The following is a 20017-nucleotide window of genomic DNA, read 5'->3' as shown; positions in this document are numbered from 1 at the left end:
TTTGCTATGTTTTACTTTTTAAATAAAATGAAATCTGACTGATGTGCCATCTTACCAAGGTTAAGGAGAAGTCCAGTATCAGTCAGTTTGGATTGGCTCCTTCCTCATCTTTTGATCTTACGAAAACCGTGGTGCTTATGTGAACTTTGAAAATAGGGCTAATCCTCACCCCTGGCCCTGGATCCTCACGCTTGGTTCTTAGCTTGTGTCTGTGGCAGCCGTTGCTCTGGCCGAGGCCCATGGGGCCATTCAAGTAGGTGGCTGCACTGGAGCTTCCCCATGTTCCTTGTTGGACTTGTCCACCAGGACCTGCCCCAAGGCTAACAGCGTTACAGCCATCAGTGCCCAGGCCTCTGGGACACCCACACACCTGTCCCCTTCCAAGGCCTTGCCACGATTTGGCTTAGGTTTCCACTCACCCTGCAGAACCTGAGACCTTTCTATTCCTGGTCCCCAGAAATCCAGACTTGTTTCTCTGTCAACTTCTTAAGCCCTGCCTCTGTTCTCTTCCCCTCTCATTCATACAGCCCAGTCTAATCTTGTAGATGGGTCGAGGTCTTTGAAAACCAAGAGTAGCCTATAAATATTCCTTTTTGTGCTAAAGCACACCTGACTGTTAATTTCCTCCTAAGCTAAGAAACTCCCAGGCACAAAGACAAAAAGGCCTGGCAACATCTAGAAGGTTAGGAAATATATTGTGCTACATGGTCTCAGATCTCAGAGGTCACTCCTAGCTATGATTTTCCTGTGTCAGCCATAAGGAAGCCATAAGCTCACAGAAGCAAGTGAAGAGTCTGGGAAAAGCGATTAGTGTAGAACAGTGTTTGAGGAGGACAAAGGGAGTGAAAACCAGGCTGAGATGTGGATTATAAATGGAGTGGCATGGGTGTAGGGAAGAAAGCTCCTAAGGAGGAATATGAAAGCCAAGGACTGTACTTTATTAAAATGAACTGTTGCTCCTTGTAGATGCGATTGCAGTCTGCTTAAACATGGTATAAATGAGCAGAAGGTGCTTCTTTTTCCCACGGGACCTGTACCCTGACTGCTTGGCCGATTCAGAGGGTAACCCAGGTCCACTTAAGTGTAATTCATGTTTACAGATGAGGATTCTATCTGTTCAGAGCTACTTCATTGTCTAGAAAATCAGGAGACTTAGGGGATATTGCAGTGATCTCTTTAGCTTGTCATATCAGAATAACATCAAAACCTTTTAAATTTTTTCCTCTGTTGACAGAGTAACACCGATGGACTTCAGGAACTTGCCTATGGGGGCTTAATTTATTGCCTGGGTGTTGTGTTCTTCAAGAGCGATGGCATCATTCCATTTGCCCATGCCATCTGGCACCTGTTCGTGGCCACGGCAGCTGCAGTGCATTACTATGCCATTTGGAAATATCTTTACCGAAGTCCTACAGACTTTATGCGACATTTATGACCAATCTTTACTAGGTCTCCAAACCAGTATTATTTCAATTATGGCACTTAGGAGCGGGGTAAGAGCTGAAAACTGCACAGAGGGAAGAAAAAAAGAAGACAGCTGTACTGACTTTATATCTTTTGAATATAATTACTGTGAAAGTATAAAAGCTGTGTTCTGGAATTTTCCCCCTCACAGCAGATAAATAAGGTAGTGAATTAATTATTCATTCCATTCCACTATCTGAAGTACTCTGGATAGACTTGGCCAACTGATGTTTACAAACCAGAATTTTGTATTTTAATTTTACAGATTTTACTACATAATTTTTCTAAATTACCAGGTCAGGCTGTAAAAGTCAGTGCAATAACAAAACTTCCTTTTTAAGAGAAAATGGTTTCTATCACTTTCCCATTAGCTGTGTAAAGAATCATGGACAGAATTTACACTACTTTTTACCATGTTTCATCTTGGCATAACATGGTTATTTTTTAAATAGAAACTTCAGTTTTTTGTAAATTTTTAAAAAATACTTCATTGAAACGCATTTCTGCAGTTCCTCATTCGTGTGAATTTTTGCAGCAAGCTGTCAACATTCCACAAATGAACAAACATTATACCTCTTCTGATAGTTTTATTAAGCATGGAGAAATTGCCAATTTTTAAAAACTACAAGTTTTCCAAAACTCTTCTGCCAGCCTCTGACTCTGAATTCCATGTTGCTTTGGGCTGTATACTTGACCTAGTTTGGTTTCCCAGCGATGGAAAAGTATTTTGATATCATTAACTTTTTCAAAAGATTAAACTTTTTCTCTATGCCTTTGCCATGTCTTCTTCAGGGTCCTTTTCAACAGCGGATGAGTATCTAGTGTGTACTAAGAGAATATTGTTGGGTTGGCCATCCACTGAAAACTCCTGAAGAGTGTTATGGATTACAGTGAATAGTGGTCATGCCTGTTTGGTGCCCAATGGTTGTCATTGTCACTTAGCTTTATATTATCAGTTTGATAGTCATTTTAAATTATGGAACTAGATGCATAAATTCACATTTCTACCTTTCCTTTGCATCTTCTGATACACTTTCCTCTTTTTCATGGAAAAGTATTTAAAGCACTGTTTGACAGATAAACTCATGTGTCTGTCGTCCATGGGTTATATCCTGGCTCAGTGGAGTGGTATTTAATATATTGTTTTTGGTTTTCCTTCAGTGTCTTATATTAAGATTAACATATTAGTTGCTTTGTTGGTTAATCTCCTGTTGGTGTTTTAATAAATGAGATAACCTTGCCTAAATTTAGATCAGGTGCTGATATTGCCTGTTTTCTAGTGATGGGTTTGATCATTGGAATTGTTGGTTTGTCAATACATTGAAGTCAATTCATTGAAATTTTGTACTGATGTAGCTTTAAATGAGGGTTTATTTTGTGTGTGTATGTTTAGAACTCTCCGACTTTGGTAAATTATGTGGGAATGAAGAACAGAAGAACGGCCTCTTGCTGGTGAATTCTTAAATAGGCAAGGTATCCAGTGATAGCACCAGCCAGACCACCCCTTCTGCATGATTCTGAACATCTGGATGCCCCTTGTTTTATTGTGTATATTTTATTTTAAATGTATTAACTTTTGTGGATTCATTTAAAGTCTGCTCAAAAGTACCACTGTCAAAACCACTAAAATGTATGTAAAAAATAGTGCTGTAGACTAAAATAAAATTGTTACTTGGATTTGTTCCACTGTCTCTAAATTAGATGACTGTGAAAATGATAATGCATTTTTGAAAGCCTGAGCTCATCTAGCATATGTAATTCGTATAGTAGCCTTTTTTTTTTTTTCTGAAAAGCCAGGATGGGAAGAAAAACAAATGTACCCTGACATCTAGAATTTTCTAGTCCACTTTTTTTTTTTTTTTTTAATTTTTATTTATTATTTATTTATTATGTTTTATTATTTTTGGCTGTGTTGGGTCTTCGTTTCTGTGTGAGGGCTTTCTCCAGTTGCGGCGAGCGGAGGCCACTCTTCATCGCGGTGCGCGGGCCTCTCACTATCGCGGCCTCTCGTTGCGGAGCACAGGCTCCAGACGCTCAGGCTCAGCAGTTGTGGCTCACGGACCCAGTCGCTCCGCGGCATGTGGGATCCTCCCAGACCAGGGCTCGAACCCGTGTCCCCTGCATTGGCAGGCAGATTCTCAACCACTGCGCCACCAGGGAAGCCCTAGTCCACTTTTTAATAATTGAATTGCCAGAAACAGTGCAAACATTAAAATCAAACCACGTTTTCAGTTTAAAATATACTAGTCTGGGCCTAAAGATTATAAATTTTATAGATGATGTATCTTCATCCCAGAGAAGACCTTTGGTTTAGTTTATATAATACACCGTAGGACTGAGGTTACACGTTTTTTTGTTACCAAGCAGACACACATATTGCAAATGTAAGAACTCTGTGAGTGTTTGTTAGATTTCATTCTCCCTCTTCTACAGTGTGGGAAACAGAGTCAGAGCTGCTCTGACTGCTTCATGCTTAGGGAACTGAGACAGGAACCCAGGTCTCTCCAGCTCTGAAGCCTCCTATTCACTTTACACCACAGCAAAAACAAGTGAATCGAAAAAATTGAACTGAAAATTCGTCAGAGTCAGCAAAAACAAATGAATCCAAAAAATTGAACTGAAAATTCATCAAGCATGCACATGGAAAAGAAAACAAATAGTCACGCAGTTTAGAGCCTAAAAAAAACCCTCGGGGAAACCTCCATCGAGTCTAATTTTGAAGATTGAGTGTCTTGAAGCGTTATTCTTCCCAAGAATTCTGTCGTCTAGTCCAGCAGGGTAACCTCATCTCTCTCTAGAGCAGCATCTGCCCCCACTTCTGTGCTATCATCTTCCTTATCAGCATCTCCAGCCTAAAACTTTTCTGAAGGCCAGACCTCTCTAATCAACTGCCCAGATGCCCCCCTTCCCCACCTCCGGAACATTTTACTCACCCTGTCCCAAACTGAGTGCATTATCTTTCTTTCTTCCCCCATCAAACCCATTTATCTGAAGCGTCCTATCCTGGTTAATGGCATGGCCATAGCTATCTACATCCTTGATTTCTCTCACGCCCCAGATCCAACCAGTCAGCCAGAACTGTCACCTCCCCTTTAGGCCCAACTCCCTGATCTAGTTTCTCACCCCCTTCCCACTGCAGGGCCCTAAGAAGCCCTAGTTTGCTGTCCTTAGACTATTGCAGCCACCTCCTCATTGTACCCCTGCCCTGGTCACACCCATCAGGCTCATCCTCCACACTTACCAGCGTTATCTTCCTGAAAGAATCTGAGCATGTCTCTCCCCTGCTTCAAAACTGCCGTTGACTATGAGTCTATATGACTCAAGCCAATCTCTTTCTCGTGGCCTCGTCACATGCTAACTCGTCCTGATCCTCTCCCCTGCTGAACCCCACAGACCAGTCCCACGACAACACCTTGCCCTCATGATGCTTTTGTAACTCTGCTTTTGTACCTGCTGTTCCTCAGCCTGGAATGCCTTTACCCCAGCCCTTTCCCTGCCCTGAAACATTTGCTGGGTCCAAACCTCCACCAATGCCAGCCAGGCCCAGGCCTCTTTGACGCTGCAGCACTGACGCTCCTTCGTGGCCCCTGTCATGTTGCACTGGGATGCATTTGCTTGTCTGCTCCCTCTGTGGCTGGGGATTGCCCTCTCTCATGGCAGGAGCTGAGTCTCGACAACCTCTGTCCCCAGCACAGCTCTGGGCTCACAGTAGGAGTGGAAATAGGGCTTGGGAATGAAAGAAGAGAGAGAGAGGTGGGTTGGAGGATGGCGTCACGGAAGAGAGAGACTGAAAATAAAGTGTTTTTAGGGTGGACTTGATTTTCACCCTGTTGATCTGGTCCATGAAAGTCAAGGTGGCTCTCACTGACTGGCTGAAGCCTGACTTTCAGTTCCTTGGCCTCACTGGCTTCCCTGACCAAGGGCCAGCTAGAACATTTGTAGCAACCACAGCAGAGTTGATGAAAAATTGGCGTGGAAACATTAGACAGTGTGTCCTAAATAAGGAAAAATCCAAGCTTGTTTACTGAAGGGTCCAGAGGACCAACTATCCATCATTTAAAAGTCTGGAAAACGATTTTGCCTACCCTGCATCCCTCTGGTTCTCTTCTCTGAACATAATAATAAACTGAAATAGCACTCAGTTCTGCAACCCTTGAACCTCGGTGCAGACTGCACTCAGAAAGCAACAACTTTAACATAATTCTACATATTATTTTGTATATTTTTACTCTCAGAAAACTAAAAATTACATAGAGTTCACTCCTCCTAATGCATGTTCATGTATTTCCTGCCATTCTTCTTGCCCCTCTATTTATGGGATTTGGTTTTTGTTTTATACATTTGTAAGTATGCCGCATTTGCAATTATTACACTGCGTTTTCCCACTTACTACATTATAAACACTTTAAAAAATTATTATATAGTTTTAAAATTTTTTTAATTTTTGGCTGCATTGGGTCTTTGTTGCTACACACAGGCTTTCTCTAGTTGCAGCGAGCGGGGGCTACTTTTCGTTGCGGTATGCAGGCTTCTCATTGTGGTAGCTTCTCTTGTTGCGGAGCACAGGCTCTAGGCTCATGGGCTTCAGTAGTTGTGGCATGCAGGCTCAGAGTTGTGGCACACGGGCTTAGTTGCTCCACAGCCTGTGGGATCTTCCTGGATCAGGGATCAAACCCGCGTCCCTGCATTGGCAGGTGGATTCTTAACCACTGCACCACCAGGGAAGTCCCTATTATATAGTTTTCATAGCCAGAATTTTTAATGGCTCCATCATCTTTCCGGACCAGACATGCAGCCAGTTTTGCTTAGTCATTCACCTAATTTGGGGTTTTTAGATTCAGATTTTTCATTATTGTAAACAATGCTGCATGAACAACTTTGCATAAAGCTTTGTCCATGTTTGTGACTGGGTCTTTAAGGTAATAATAAGAAACAACTTTTAAGTTAATAATAAGAAACAATTGAGTGCTTCCTATGTTTGGGGGACTGGTCCTGTGCTAGTTACATGGATTATCTCACTCTTTACAGAAAACCTCAAGGGTAGATAATTTTATTATCTCCATTTTACAGATTAGGAGACAAGCACAGATGAATGAATTTCCTTGTCCAAGGTAAGTGTTAGCGCCTGACTAAACCCAGGAAGCCTGGAGTCTTAGTGTTTTCATTCTCAGGAGTGTAATCCCTGGGTCAAAGTTTTATTAATGGGTTTACCCAAAGGAAGACCTTTTAAAAATAAAACTCATTCCAAACCTACAGATTTTTACTTGGCATCTTCAGGTTATGTCTGCTCTTCTCATGTGCCAATTAAATGGAGAGTGGAAGAAGAAAATCTCCAAATGAAACTGACCTCGAGGAAGCGGATTCACCTCCCTCCTTGGGAAGCAAAATAAAGTGTCCCAAGAGGACACAAGGAATGTCTTTAGTCTAACAAGGTTAGGATTACTGCATTCATGTCTTTCTGCTGCTTTTGCTGGTTGGAACAGACAGTGCCAACCTGTTCTTACATTCTGTGCATCTTCCTACATCCCAGTGATGGGTGATTTTTCCAAGAAACAGTGCCACTGTGCAGTGTAGCCATTTGCAAAGGGAGTTTATTCCCTTCAGGGGCCTGTTCAACACAGCAGCACATTCTCATTCTCCTACACAGTTCACTGTCCCTCAGACTAAGTCAAAACATTGGCTAGGCTTCAGGGGGACTTGGGAAACATGCTTTCAGCCTTACCTTATCTCCTGGGAGAGGTCACAGGTCCCCTTGCTGTTCTGTGCCAGGCCAAACTTAGTACACCCAAACAAATGTGGCAGCCACTGAAAGGGTCAGGAAAATTTATCCATCAAAAAGATTTGGTTCTCTTAAAATCATGAGTGTTTTCTGATCTCATCTGCGAGCTGTGTGTTGAGTCAGCGTGGAATCAGCCAGCCTGGGACAGATTGGCCGGTGAACTTAGGCAAGTCCCTCGTGACCTTGGAGCCTCCGTTCCTACCTGCAGAAGGGGACCAGCACGTCCCTCGTGGTGCAGCCCTAGGATGAAATGATACCCCCAAAGTGTCTAGTTCATGCATTCTGGCATGTGACTGGCACTAGACAAATGTTAGCTTCCTTCCCATATGGCTGAGCTTTTAAAATGATTGTAGCCCACCTGCAGAGATTTACATGCAGAAGCAACCTGAAGGAACAGTTAGTAGCACTCTTAAAAAGTCTTATGCAGTTTTTAGCTCTTAAAAATGTACGGAAGTGTGGCCAAAGCTACACGGAGGCATGTGGTCACCCCTGGCTTTCTAATGATTTTGTGCCCTCTGTAACAAATGTTCTTTCAATATTCAATATTTCTTGAAACAGACGCTGAACACTATGTGGACAAAGGGTGGACAAGGAAGGCTGGGCAGTTCTACTTCTGTGCACAGAGAGGATGCTTCCTCCACTTAGTCAACCCAAAGGCCCCTAGTTAACTGGGCCCACACTCTTGGATAGCAATGTGGTCACTGTCTGTTGTTACCTGAGCGTGCCACTTGGGAGGCTCACCTACCAGGTGCACCTTCGTTGGCTTGTTAAAGAATTACTTCTAACTACAGTGCTACAATGTCTCCTTCATCTTGTTTCTTTCCCAGTGAAGTTGCACATTCATTCGTCAAATATTTAATGGGTGTCAAGTCTGTGCTAGGGACTGATCCACCACTGGGGATGCTATAAAAAGACAAAACCCCTGCCTGTCACTCAGGCCAGATGATCCCCTGGCTCCACTCCCTTATCTGGTTCCGAGGCCTTGGTGGGGTTTTGCTGACCTGTTTTTGGCACTTTCCAGATGAATGTAGCCAGTGAACACGACAGTGTGAACAGGCAAGTAGAAAGTGATGCTGGTTTAACTAGCTTTTCAACAGGGGTGCCTTGCTTGGTTCAATAGGTTTGCATCTGCTGGGCCGGGTTTGAATTCCCTGTCTGAAAATCAGTTCTTGCTTTGGAAGAGCACTGAAAGCAGCTTATGCTTTAGAGGAACCCTGTGTGAACTCTGCCCTCAGATGTGTGACCCCTGAGAGGGAGCGAGCCACCTTGCACCCCAGAAGCTCATAAGTTCAAGTGTGTCAGGGTGCCTTTGAAGCAGGCTTTCCCCAGCCTCCCAGGCAAAGGGTGAGGAGTGAGAAACACCTGACCAGCGAGATGTTTCTCTTGGTGTTGACAGTGCCTGGGCTGCCTGTAGACCCCCATTGTTCACCCCAGTCCTGGGGTGTATCAGACATGTGTCAGTGGCTGGGAAGACAGTACCAAATAAGGTAAGTCTGTGCCCTCCAGGCTCCCACATTCTCCTAGGGAGGTCAAGGGAACAAACTAGCAATTATAATGCAACCTAATCAGTGTTTATATTGGCTGCTATTACTGGAGGAGTGATTAACTCTACCCAGGGGAGCCCAAAGTCCTCCCTGTAGAGGCAATTTCAGCTGAGACTTGAAGGGTGTGTGAAGAATTACTAGGGAGACGAGAAGTGAAGGGGCAGTGGGTAGAGACAGGGTGGGGGAAGACAACATTCCAAGCATAGGAACAGCAAGTGCAGGGGCACCTGGCAGCTGAAAGCAGGGCAAGTTTCAGGAACAGCATGGGGTACACTTGGGAAACGGCCGCATAGGGTGTCTGGAGGGAAGACGATGATAACATAGTAGTAACAGCTTATATGGATTGAGTGCCAACTAAGGGCCTGTTATACATGATCTCTCTGGAGAGGGGAGAGAGAGAGAGAGAGAGAGAGGGAGACTGACTCATCTGTTCTTTTGGAGAGCGAGGAAGATGATCCCATACTCACATGGATTTTTCTGCCACAAACTCTGAATCCTAGACGGGTTTCTTTTTTCCAGTATTTCTGGGCTTCCTTTTCCTTTTTTTAACCTCTCCTAAGCACATAACACCATAGAATTCTTATGGGAGGCAAATATTCCATGGTTCATCTGAGCTAACTCCTGGGTTACTGTATAAAATTTGAAATAACGCATGGTAAAATACATTATGAGTTGGTTGGATGGGTCTTCCAACACTGGGGACTGTTATCCTTTGCTGTTGACATCGATAATCAAGATTTGAGGCTATTATGGAGACCATCATCCAGGCATCCAATTCATTCAACAAAGAATGAGCCCCTCCTACGTGCCAGATGCTGTTCCAGGTGCTGGGGATACAACAGTGAACAAAACAGACACAAATTCCTGCCTCATGGGACTGACATTCTCCTGGGGGGGAAACAGACTATAAATAAAATGTATAAGTAAAACACTCAGCGTGTTAGATGGTGATAAGTGCTATGGAGCAAAATCAATAGGAAAGAGGCAGGGGGAGTGCGAGGGCAGGGGTGGACTTACGCTCACAGACGGGCCCGGGAAGGCTTCTCTGATAAGGGGAGATTGAGTAAACACCTTCGGGGGCCATGATTCCTGCTGGGAAAGGCATTCCTGGGAAGGCCTGAGGGTGGAGTGTGCCCGGCACAGAAGGAGGCCTGTAAGGAGCATTTTGAGCAAGGGAAGAGCAGTTCTGGAGATGAGGTCAGAGAAGCTGATAAAAACTATCATCTCCTTTGACCAAACTTGTCAGCCTCCTGAGTCCTCTTTCTGAATAGTCCCTGACCTTGAGCTCTGTCCTTGGCTCATTTAGTCCAGTTTTAGCAAGAATCCTGCTGGGTCAGTTCAGTAGAAAATCCCCCACCCTTGATAGCTAATGAAATTCCTCATCCCCCAACCATTGATATCTTAGTAATTTTCCATCCTCTGGCCACCCCCCTCCCCCGCCCCCCCGGTCTTTGGGCTATAACTCCTCACTTGTCGTATTGAGTTGAGTCTCCTTACTCCAAAACCCCACTGCAGTAGCCCCTGAATGAAGTCTGACTTCCCATCTTTAACAAGCGTCATGGATAATTTTTTCTTTAATAGGGGAACGGAATGACGGATACATAGGGCCTTGGAAGCCACTGTAAGGTCCCTGGGTGCATGTGAGGGGTTGTTATTAGTGATGGAATTCCTCGTGGGATCATCCACACCTCAGGGTTAGAGAGATCCCAAAGCTGGGTTCTGCATAATGAATTGAGTTCTGGCTCCTACATAGCAGAAAGGACATGGGCAAATCCCTGAGTTTTGGTTTGTTTATCTTTAAAATGCAGATTTTAGTAATAAGACCAACCTCAGAGGATAGTGAAACACGGTAAAAGTATTCATGTAAAAACAAGCACCAGTCTTAGAGATAAAAAGTGGTCCTGTGTATTTCCTCCCAAGCAGCCTTGAACTGTCTAATTGTTTAGGAGGGAGATTTGCAGCTAAGTCATGTAGGGAGCTGAACTTCCTCCCCTACAAGTACCCCCACCTCCACCCCTCCCAGGCTTATCTTTGCTCCTGAAAAAGAAAGCTGCTTTGTGCAGGGTCTCCACCTCTCTTCTGCCCATTGATTTAACTTGTCCATGTGGAGGCCTCAGTGGTGGAAATCTACTCTGTATCTGGCCCAAGCCTATCTTTATTCTTTATCAGCTTTAGGAACTTGAGCCAGTGAGAGATGAAAGGCTGGCTCTTCAGAGATCTGTTTTGGGGGCTGTGACCTGGCCAGTGGAGAGGAAAGATGAATAAGTGACTTGACTCAGCCTTGATGTCCTCAAGGCTTGAAAGGGAAGATTATGCTGTCACCTCACCGGGCTATGGTGAGATTATTTGCATGAAATGTCCAACACAGGACCTGACAATCACTAGGTGCCGAATTCCATTTCCAACTGCTCTTCCTCATCAGAGGTGCTCTGGAGAATGTGAAATAGCTCTTGGCTAGGATCTTGTCTAGGAACTAGGGTAAGGCAGATGGCTCTCCTCCCCAGCTCCTCTCATCCCACGTTAGTGAAGGGTGGCCCTCCTCCTAGCTAAGGCTCTTCCTCAAGCCCATCAGCTACGGGGCCCATGCTCTACCAACCACGCCCCTCATTTTTCGCCTTCATCAGACTTGCCCTCCCTAGGAACCTGACAGCACTGTCCACTCTCCCTTCTGAAATCTGCCCTGTCCTCCCTGGCATGCTGTCTCGTGGTTCCCCCCTGCATTTTTGGACTCTCTTTCTCAGTCTTCTTTCCTGGATCGTCCTGCTCTACTTGACCTAAAATGTTGGTTTCCTGGGGTCCTCCTCAGCCCTCCTGCTTCCTTTCTTCCCTTACTCAGCCTCAGTGATCTCACTGAGGCCCATGGTGAGGGTCTCTAGTCTCAAACACTCTTGTCTTCCAAATCCTCAAACCTATTTGCATACTGGCTATTTCCACATAGATGTCCCATACTCACCTCAATCTTTTCAAAGCTAAATAAATCATCTTTCTCCCAAACCGGATTCTCCTCATGTGTGTCCTATGTGCCAGCAGTCTGATCATCTACAGTCACCTAAGCCAGGGACGCTGAAAGATCAGCTTCTCTGTACACCAGTGCTGAATCAAATCTCGGAGACAGAGTTGTGGGTGAAGTAGAAAAGGATAGCTTTATTACTTTGCCAGGCAAAGGGGGACACAGCAGCCTCCTGCCTCAAAAAACTATGTATCCCAACTTGGAGAGGATAGTGAGAAGTTTTAAAGTAATGGTTCAAAGAGGGTGTGATCGGCTCGTGGACATTCTTCTGATGGGCTGGTGGTGCGGTAAGTAGCAGTCAGCATCATCAACCTTCAGGATCCAGCTGGCCTGGGGTCTACATGTTTGTCGGCAGCATACCATCATTAATCGTTAACTTCTCCCACCTGTAAAGGCTTTCAGTATCTGCAAAACAGCTCAAAGATATTGTTGTGGGTATCTGTTGATGGGGAACAAGTACCTTGCCCCAAGGCTGCACTATTTTTTCTCTTGACTGTTTCTCTCTGGTCTCACATCCCCTCCCTTCCCTAATGAACAACTGCTTGAACCTGCCCATTGGAACACAGGGAAGGTCATGGAGGCTGAATGAAGGTAATCAAAGAAATGGGGACACAGGAAGGCTTTGTGCCCAGGAGCCCCACAGGGCCCTGCTCAGTGTCACCAGGAATCTGGGAGCCACTCTAGACTTTCCCTCCCTCACATCTGTCCCCCACATTCCATCAGTTCCCGAGTCTCATACCCTCCGCTCAGATCTCTCTCTCCAACCCTCCCCTCCTCCACCAGCACTGGCTGAGTGGAGGCCCTTATCCATTCTCAGCTGGTTCATGGTGAAAGCTCCCAACAGGTCTCTCTGCCACCCACCCCACTCCTTCAATCTCACACGTCTCTATTCTAATCTCCACATTTCTGCCAGAGCATTCTTTCTAAAATGAGAATCTGACTCAATTCCCCAAAGTAGTTCCCCATGTCCTTCAGGATAAGCCTAGTGCTGGATCTGGCACCTACTTACCTACTTACTCATCTCTCCTGCCACTCCACAGGTACCCTCCAGCCACTCAGAATGCTTGCTGTTCCTCAACTATGCCACTGCTATATCATGCCTTCATGGCTTTGCACATGCTGTGCCCTCTTCTTAGAATGCCCTCCCTCCCTGCACCTTCACCTTCATCCATCCACATGATAAATTCCTACTTAGGCTTCAAGTCCAAGTGTTACCTCCTCCTGAAAGTCTTTTCTGACTCCACTGGGCTTAGAAAGTGCTCCTCCTTCACAGTCACCAGAGGCATTCCCCTATGATAGTTATTAATCACACCATACGGTTCTCATCTGTTTCCCACAACAGACCTCAAGGTAAAGGAAGGTTTCTAATCTTTGTACACCTGATCCTTAAGAAGTTCTCAACACATAGGAGCTACTTGGAACATACATTGAATAAGCAAATGAATGAACGATTAAATGAAGACTTGATGGTCAGTGGCACTGAAGGGAACATTTGTTGAAAGAACATCAGTAACACTGAGAAGACAAGAAGCTGGGAGACCAGGCTGTCAGATGAGCCATCAGCACATGTACTGAAGTCTTTGAAAGTGAAAGCAAAGAGAGACAAGTCTTGAGCCACGCTTAATCCCAGATGACTTTCCTCCCCCCACTCAGTATCTATCTGGGCCACATCTCTCTTCTGTTTTGCAAAGCTAAGCCTGAGCAAACAAATTTAAGGAGGTAAAAAAAAAAAAAAAAAGTAGTATTGCAATGTTGAATTAAAATGATCCCATTCCTCGAGAAGATCTGCCCTTTGAGACTATGATCTGCACTTTGAGATTTTGATCTGCCCCTTAGCATGGATAATCAAGGACAGACCACATCTCTTTCTCAGGACACTCTGCTTCCTGAAGCATCAGCTCAAATCCATAACACCTTATGGGGTGAAAGCTGTGTCCAACCAACCAAATCAACCAGGAGGCATCCAGCTTCCAAAGCTCTGAGGTCCCATTCCAGACAGGTCAATCAATAAGGTCCTTTCAGATTTAATTCCAGGGCAGCAGAGGCTACCAGAGCCCTGGACTCTAGTAACCCACAAACCCAGGTGAGTTCAAGGAATGCTCTAATAATAATGTCTCCCAGCTTAAGACATTCTACTTTGGAAATTTTCCAAGAGCCTTCATGGCTATCACCCCGCTTTCTTTTTCAGTTTTCTTGGGAGGCCATTTGGTGGCAAATAACATAATTCCTCTGCTACGGTTGAAGAAAGTGAATGTCTTAGGAGGGAAATAATAACCCAAGATCACACAGTGAAACGGACATCAAACCAGGACCTGCACCTGGGCAAAAATACCTCTGAAAGTCTGCTTCACCAAGTCTTCTATGAAGCATCAGCTGCTCTTTATTTAAGTCTGGGGGAAAATTAAATTTGGGAATAGAAGCATAATTAAAGGATCTGGCAAGGGAATATAAAACCCGGAGGGAACAACTCATTCCTCTGTGCCTTTTTTTTAGCTGCTTGAGCACACGTATGATTTTTTCTTATTTCTTATTCCCAAATGTTCTTTTTTTTTTTTTTAAATAAGTGAAATCTTAAATCACTGAAGCCCAAACACTTCAGCACCTGACTTTCTTGGGGCCTGACCTTCCCTTGATTCTCTCTGCTGAGGGCTGCCCAAGCCACTCAGCCCTATCCTTTCAATTTTTTAAATTTTTCATTATGGAAAATTACATATGTATACAAAAGTACACAGCAACTCAACTCTAAACAGAAAGACAAATAGTGCAAAATAAAAAACCTAGGCCTAAGTATGTATTTTCATCTCAGGAAATCATTAGCCCATTTTTCTTCAACTACACTGAGGCAGCATGAACTCAAGATTTGAAGGGAAATGTCTGCACCCAGCTTTTCCTCTTCTGAACTGCATGGCTTTTGGAAAGTCGCTCTGAGGCTTGGTTTCTTCACTTGCAAAATAGGAGTAATCAAGCCAACCCCACAGAATGGCTATGACAATGAAATGAGATAATGTCTGGGAATATGTTTGGTAAGTTACGAAATGCTCTTAAACTGCGAAGAGCTATTATTAATCTTTTACAGGGCCCTTGGAGCGTCGCCAAGGTGTATGCAAAAGTGTAGTTAATGTGCTCAGGAACGTAGACAGAGGTTTGTGGGACAGCAGCTCTGTCTGCCATGCCCCCCTCTGTTTGGACTTGGTCCTGAACCGGTCATCTCATGCCATTTTGCTTTTCACCCATTTGACTACCAACCTTGCTGCCCACTACTTCTTTTCCTTCTCACTTCAAGGATAATTTGTCCATCAGTCTTGTCTTCCCAACTTTACCTAGGTTTCTCTTGTCCGCAGTTCTGTTTTTCCACCCAGACTAGACCAACTCAGATTGCCTTTGTTTAGAAAGACCTCTTCTGGGACTTCCCTGGTGGTCCAGTAGTTAAGACTCTGTGCTTCCACTACAGGGGGCATGGGTTTGATCCCTGGTCAGGGAACTAAGATCCCACATGCTGCGCAGCATGGCCAAAAAAAAAAAAAAGAAAAAGTTAGAAAGATCTCTTCCAAGTGGCACCTGTGATCTTCATATTCCAGTGATATTCTGATTGGCAGTACCTCCTCCCAGTCAGTAGTCATGACCCAGGCAGCAAGCATCGTGAGCTTAGAAAGGATGGCAGGGAAGGAAGACCCCTTTTGCACACTCAGCCTCTCTCCTGTGTGTTGAGGAGGGACCCCAATCTGCTTAGAAGGTGGTTTAGGGACCAGTGGTGAACAAGATGAAATCCATGACCTCATGAAGCTTATATTCCAGAAAGGGAGCTGACTATAAATGAGTAAACATACAAATAAATAATAAGCAAAATGAAAAATAAATAATAGTTCAAATTGTGAAAGAGATAATGCAGAGAGACTGGAGCAAGAGACTGGAGGTAGGGGCGGCTAATTAATATAGGATGGCCAAGGTCATGAGTGGTGGCTTTAGTTTTGTAAGTGCCCTCCCCACCCTGCCTCATCATGAACAAGGAAGCTAAGAGCTCCACTAGCTGCTGGCAGCCATCCCCTACCCTAAAAGGAGCTAGTTACAGGATAACGCCAACCCTATAGATAACAGAAAATGGAAAAATTGTATCCTTGGTGCTGTGGTTAAGCCACTGCATCATTGAACCCTGAAGCCCACCTAACTCTGGACATCCTAGTTAGGTGAGCCAACAGCTTGTCCAGGACATTTTGATTTGGGTTTTCAATGCCCAACAACCAAAGTCATCATGACTAATGAATGCCTCTTGTGTGTTATAATCCCCATACAAGCAGCTTATCCATCCAGCAATGTGCAGCTCTTCAAAGCCATGAAGATTCTGACAAACCTGAGTTTCTCCACTTCTTACTTTTCCAGGGCTGCCATTACCCAGGTAAGTCACTTCTTCACGTGCCTGACATATTAATGATACTTGACAAATGTCTGTGGAGGTGAATTGAGTGAATAAGCCAGAGCGCTGCTTAAAAAGGGATGAGACACCGGAAGCCCTAGTCTCCCAAAACCAAAGACGTTCCAAAATAAAACGTCACAGCCCTTTCTAGGTCACAGAAAGCTTTCACATACCTTCTACCATTTAACCTTGTACTACCCCTGGGGCCATCATTATCGTCAGTTTATGGATAAAGAAGTAAGGAATGAGAAAGGTCAAGTCAAGGAGCATGGCGATCAGGTGATACTCAAAGGCACTCTGACTCCCAGTCTCCCACTCTTTTCTGGATTCTGAAAATAAGCTGGTTCATGAAGTATATATTCAGGCTCCAGGAACAACCAAAGAGATGTTCATAGCCTTATTGACCTCGGAGAGCAAAGATTCTGGAGATGATGGTGTGGAAAATGTGTTTATCCAGAATCAGCCAGGCACGGAGGGACCACATGTTTGTGACAGGAACACAAGAGCTCTTTTCTGTGTTACTTCAACCAAAGCTGACTGAATCCCTCTTGACTCATGGGAAAGTAGGATAAAGGTTTATACAGCAGCTGCCTCCCACCCCCACCCTAATGATGCCAGCAATAAGTTTACAGCACTTTTTTTCATTGTGCAATTCATCTTTTATTTTTTGGCTGTACCGTGCAACATGTGGATCGAACCCATGCCCCCTGCAGTGGAAGCACGGGGTCTTAACCACTGGACTGCCAGGGAAGTCCCAATTAATCTTTTAAAAAAATTCATTTCTACAAATGACCCAATTTCGTTCCTTTTTTTTTTTTTTCTGTAGAGACGTGGATGGAGCTAGAGACTGTCATACAGAGTGAAGTAAGTCAGAAAGAGAAAAACAAATATCGTATATTAACACATATAGGTGGAACCTAGAAAATGGTACAGATGAACCGGTTTGCAGGGCAGAAATAGAGACACAGATGTAGAGAACAAACGTATGGACACCAAGGGGGGAAAGTGGCGGGGGTGGTGTTCGTGCGATGAATTGGGAGATTGGGATTAAAGTCATTTATTTTTAACAACAACAAAAAAATTCATTTCCCATAAGCTTTTAATTTTAGAATAATTTGAGATTTACAGAAAAGTTGCGACAATAGTATCGAGTTCCCATGTACCTCCACACCCAGTTTCTCCTATTATTAACATCTTACACTAAGATGGTATATTAGTCACAATTAATGAATCAAAATTGATAAATTATTATGAACTAAAGTCTATACTTATTCAGATTTCCCCAGTTTTTATCTAATGCCCTTTATCTGCTCCAGGATCCCATCCAAGATACATTTAGTCATCGTGTCTCTTCAGGCTCCTCTTGGCTGTGACAGTTTCTCAGACTTCCCTTGTTTGTCATGACCTTGAGAGTTCCGAGGAGGACTGGTCAGGTATCTGTAGAATGTTCCTCACCTGGGATTTGTCTCATGTCTCTCTCATGATTAGACAGGGTTATGGGTTTTGAGAGGGATCTCAACGGAGGTGAAGTGCCGTTCTCATCACGTCATACCAGAGGTGCCTACTATCCACATGACCTACCACTGCTGACGCTGGCCTGGGTCACCTGGCTGAGGCAGTGCCTGTCGGCTTTCTCCACTGTCAAGTTACCCTTTTTCCTCTCTTTCCACACTGTGCTCTTAGGAAGGAAGTCACCATGCACAGCCACACTAAGGAGCGGGGAGTTTGCTCCCCATCCTTGAGGACAGAATATCTACATCAATTATCTGGAATTCTTCTGCAGGGAAAGTTAGCTATTCTCTCCCATTTACTTATTCAATCCTTTGTTTCTATCACTATATATAATCCAATACTACTTTATTTTAATTGCTCGGATTGTTCTGGTTTTGGCCGTTCGGAACTCTTTCCATTGGCTGAATATACATTCTGATGTCTTTTTACCTAAGAGCAATGAAGCAAAGAACCAGAAGAACAGAGGTTCCCCCCACCCCACCCCCTCTCCACCTCTACCACAGGTTTCTGTGTTGTTTTGGTCAAATCTCAACTTGTCTCTCTTTTTTCTTCACCTGTACAGTGAAGTTAACACAATCCTCTCCCCTTTACCTCTACTGTGGCTGTGAAGCAAAAGTGAGACAGTAGGTAGGAAAGGACTCTAGAAAATTAAAAACAAACCATGCAAATACATTTTAAATCTCCTTTCCCCTCCTAACTCACTCTGTAAAGCTTCATAGTTCAAGCACTCGATAAATATTTTCTGAGTGAATGAATGAGTGAGCAAATGAAGGAATGCACACACATTTCCTGAGCTGTGACAGTAGGTGAACAAATGGAAAAGACACGACACAGCCCAGGTGTGCCAGGCAAACATACCTCCATCTCATCTCATTTCAGAGCAAACTTCTCAGTTGGACCTCTGATGTGCAGACCCCGGGCTTGGGGAGAGCAAGGGTGCACGAGACACAAAACATGCCATGAAGGAGTTTACAATCTAGCAGGGATCCAGGCACACAAACAACTGTCCACAGAGGATGTGATATATCTCATGGATGCCAGAAACACATCTCTACTTTGCTATCTTCTGTAACATGACTTAATCTCTATAAAAGTCTCCATCCCCCGCCTCACCCACTTCTGACTGAATTCTTAGTCAAGCCAACTCCAGGCTGTCCCAGTCAATCCCGTGTTTTCTACTTTTCCTTCCTAACACTTCCTAGGACTGCGTCTGAATTCTAAGCATCATATGCTGAGTGGGCATTAGAGGTTGGGAAGGCATCAGATGCCTGGGTGGCACCTGTCACTATTGTGCTGGCCTCCACCTGATCCTCAGGTGTGGTTTCCTGACCATCTGCTTCATTGTGACGCAGACACCATCAGGGTCTACCAGGTGGCTGTCTCTCATAATCCTTCTTGGACACACAAGGAAATTTAGAATTCTCCCACGCTCCTGTGGAGCCTAGGAAACTATGAGTGGCTGCTTTGGACTCTCTCTACTCTCAGCCTCTGGCATAATAATCTCTACCTACTGCTCTCAGGCCACAGAGGTGTAAGGAACACCTGCACGCTGGGTCCCAGGCCCAGGGCAGGGCTCCCCTACTCCTGGATATTCACACTCACCTGGGGACATTCATCTCACCCCCCTTGAAGCTGACTCTGGGGAGGGGGGTTGGTGGTCCCTTCTCGGGTACACTCACCATCTGCTTTCTTGTTTTCCTTCCAACCCTCTAACGTTCTTCCCCTTGGGAGATGGAGATGGGCAGAGGGAACCCAGCTCAGCAAGTATCCTGAGCTAAATCACTACAGCTTACACCTGGATTACAATGGTGATCTTAACACCCAGTAATTTGACAATGTTGTTCTTGCTTTTTAGTCCCACCTTGAACTCCAGAGACCTTTTATGTAGCGGCCTGTGTACAGAAAGATCTCAAGACGGTAAAAGAAGGTTTGGAGGGGGAAAAGCCAGACGTAGTAGTTGGGTAACACCCAACACCAATGAGAGTGCAAAGTGGCATCTTCTCCCTCTAGGATAATAATGTGATGAAGAAACAGGACGAGGCAGCCCATGTCTTCATCCACACTTCATACACACACTTCACTCCTCACCTGCCTCCCCAGGCTGTGTAGACTCCTGCATAAAGGCGGTGTTTCCTCTCTTCTCGTCTGTGTTGGTGACCTTCTGAGGTTAAATGATAATAGAACCTTAGGTGTGCTTTACTCAGTGTAGTCTACCAAGCATTTTACATCCTTTATTGCATTAGGTTATCACATCCCCATTTTACAGAAAAGGACACCAAGGTTCAGAGAGGTTAAGG

At 44.6% G+C, this 20017-nt stretch overlaps 1 protein-coding gene across 8 annotated transcripts in view; it reads left to right on the top strand.

Annotated features, from left to right (window-relative positions):
- Positions 1-20017, top strand: part of MMD (monocyte to macrophage differentiation associated) — an 80698-nt gene that overhangs the window by 25303 nt on the left and 35378 nt on the right. The window contains exons 7-9 of one of the 8 annotated variants that reach the window (XR_014257255.1): positions 6535-6575; positions 6721-6896; positions 7802-8036. The exons of 3 other annotated variants lie outside the window; for them this stretch is intronic. Coding sequence is in view for 3 of the 5 variants with exons in the window: in XM_082440158.1 (XP_082296284.1) it covers positions 1235-1435 (201 nt within the window). In the remaining 2 variants the exon portion in view is untranslated. Of the gene's footprint in view, positions 1-1234; positions 3147-6534; positions 6576-6720; positions 6897-7801; positions 8037-17034; positions 18155-20017 lie in introns of those variants that run through there. 4 more of the 8 variants (XR_014257256.1, XM_082440161.1, XM_082440162.1 and 1 more) reach the window with 4 other exon arrangements.

This window comes from Balaenoptera physalus (assembly GCF_965194825.1).
Source record: "Balaenoptera physalus genome assembly, chromosome: 20".
In the NCBI taxonomy this organism is placed as follows: domain Eukaryota; kingdom Metazoa; phylum Chordata; class Mammalia; order Artiodactyla; family Balaenopteridae; genus Balaenoptera; species Balaenoptera physalus.
This window is presented reverse-complemented; position numbering and strand designations above follow the sequence as displayed.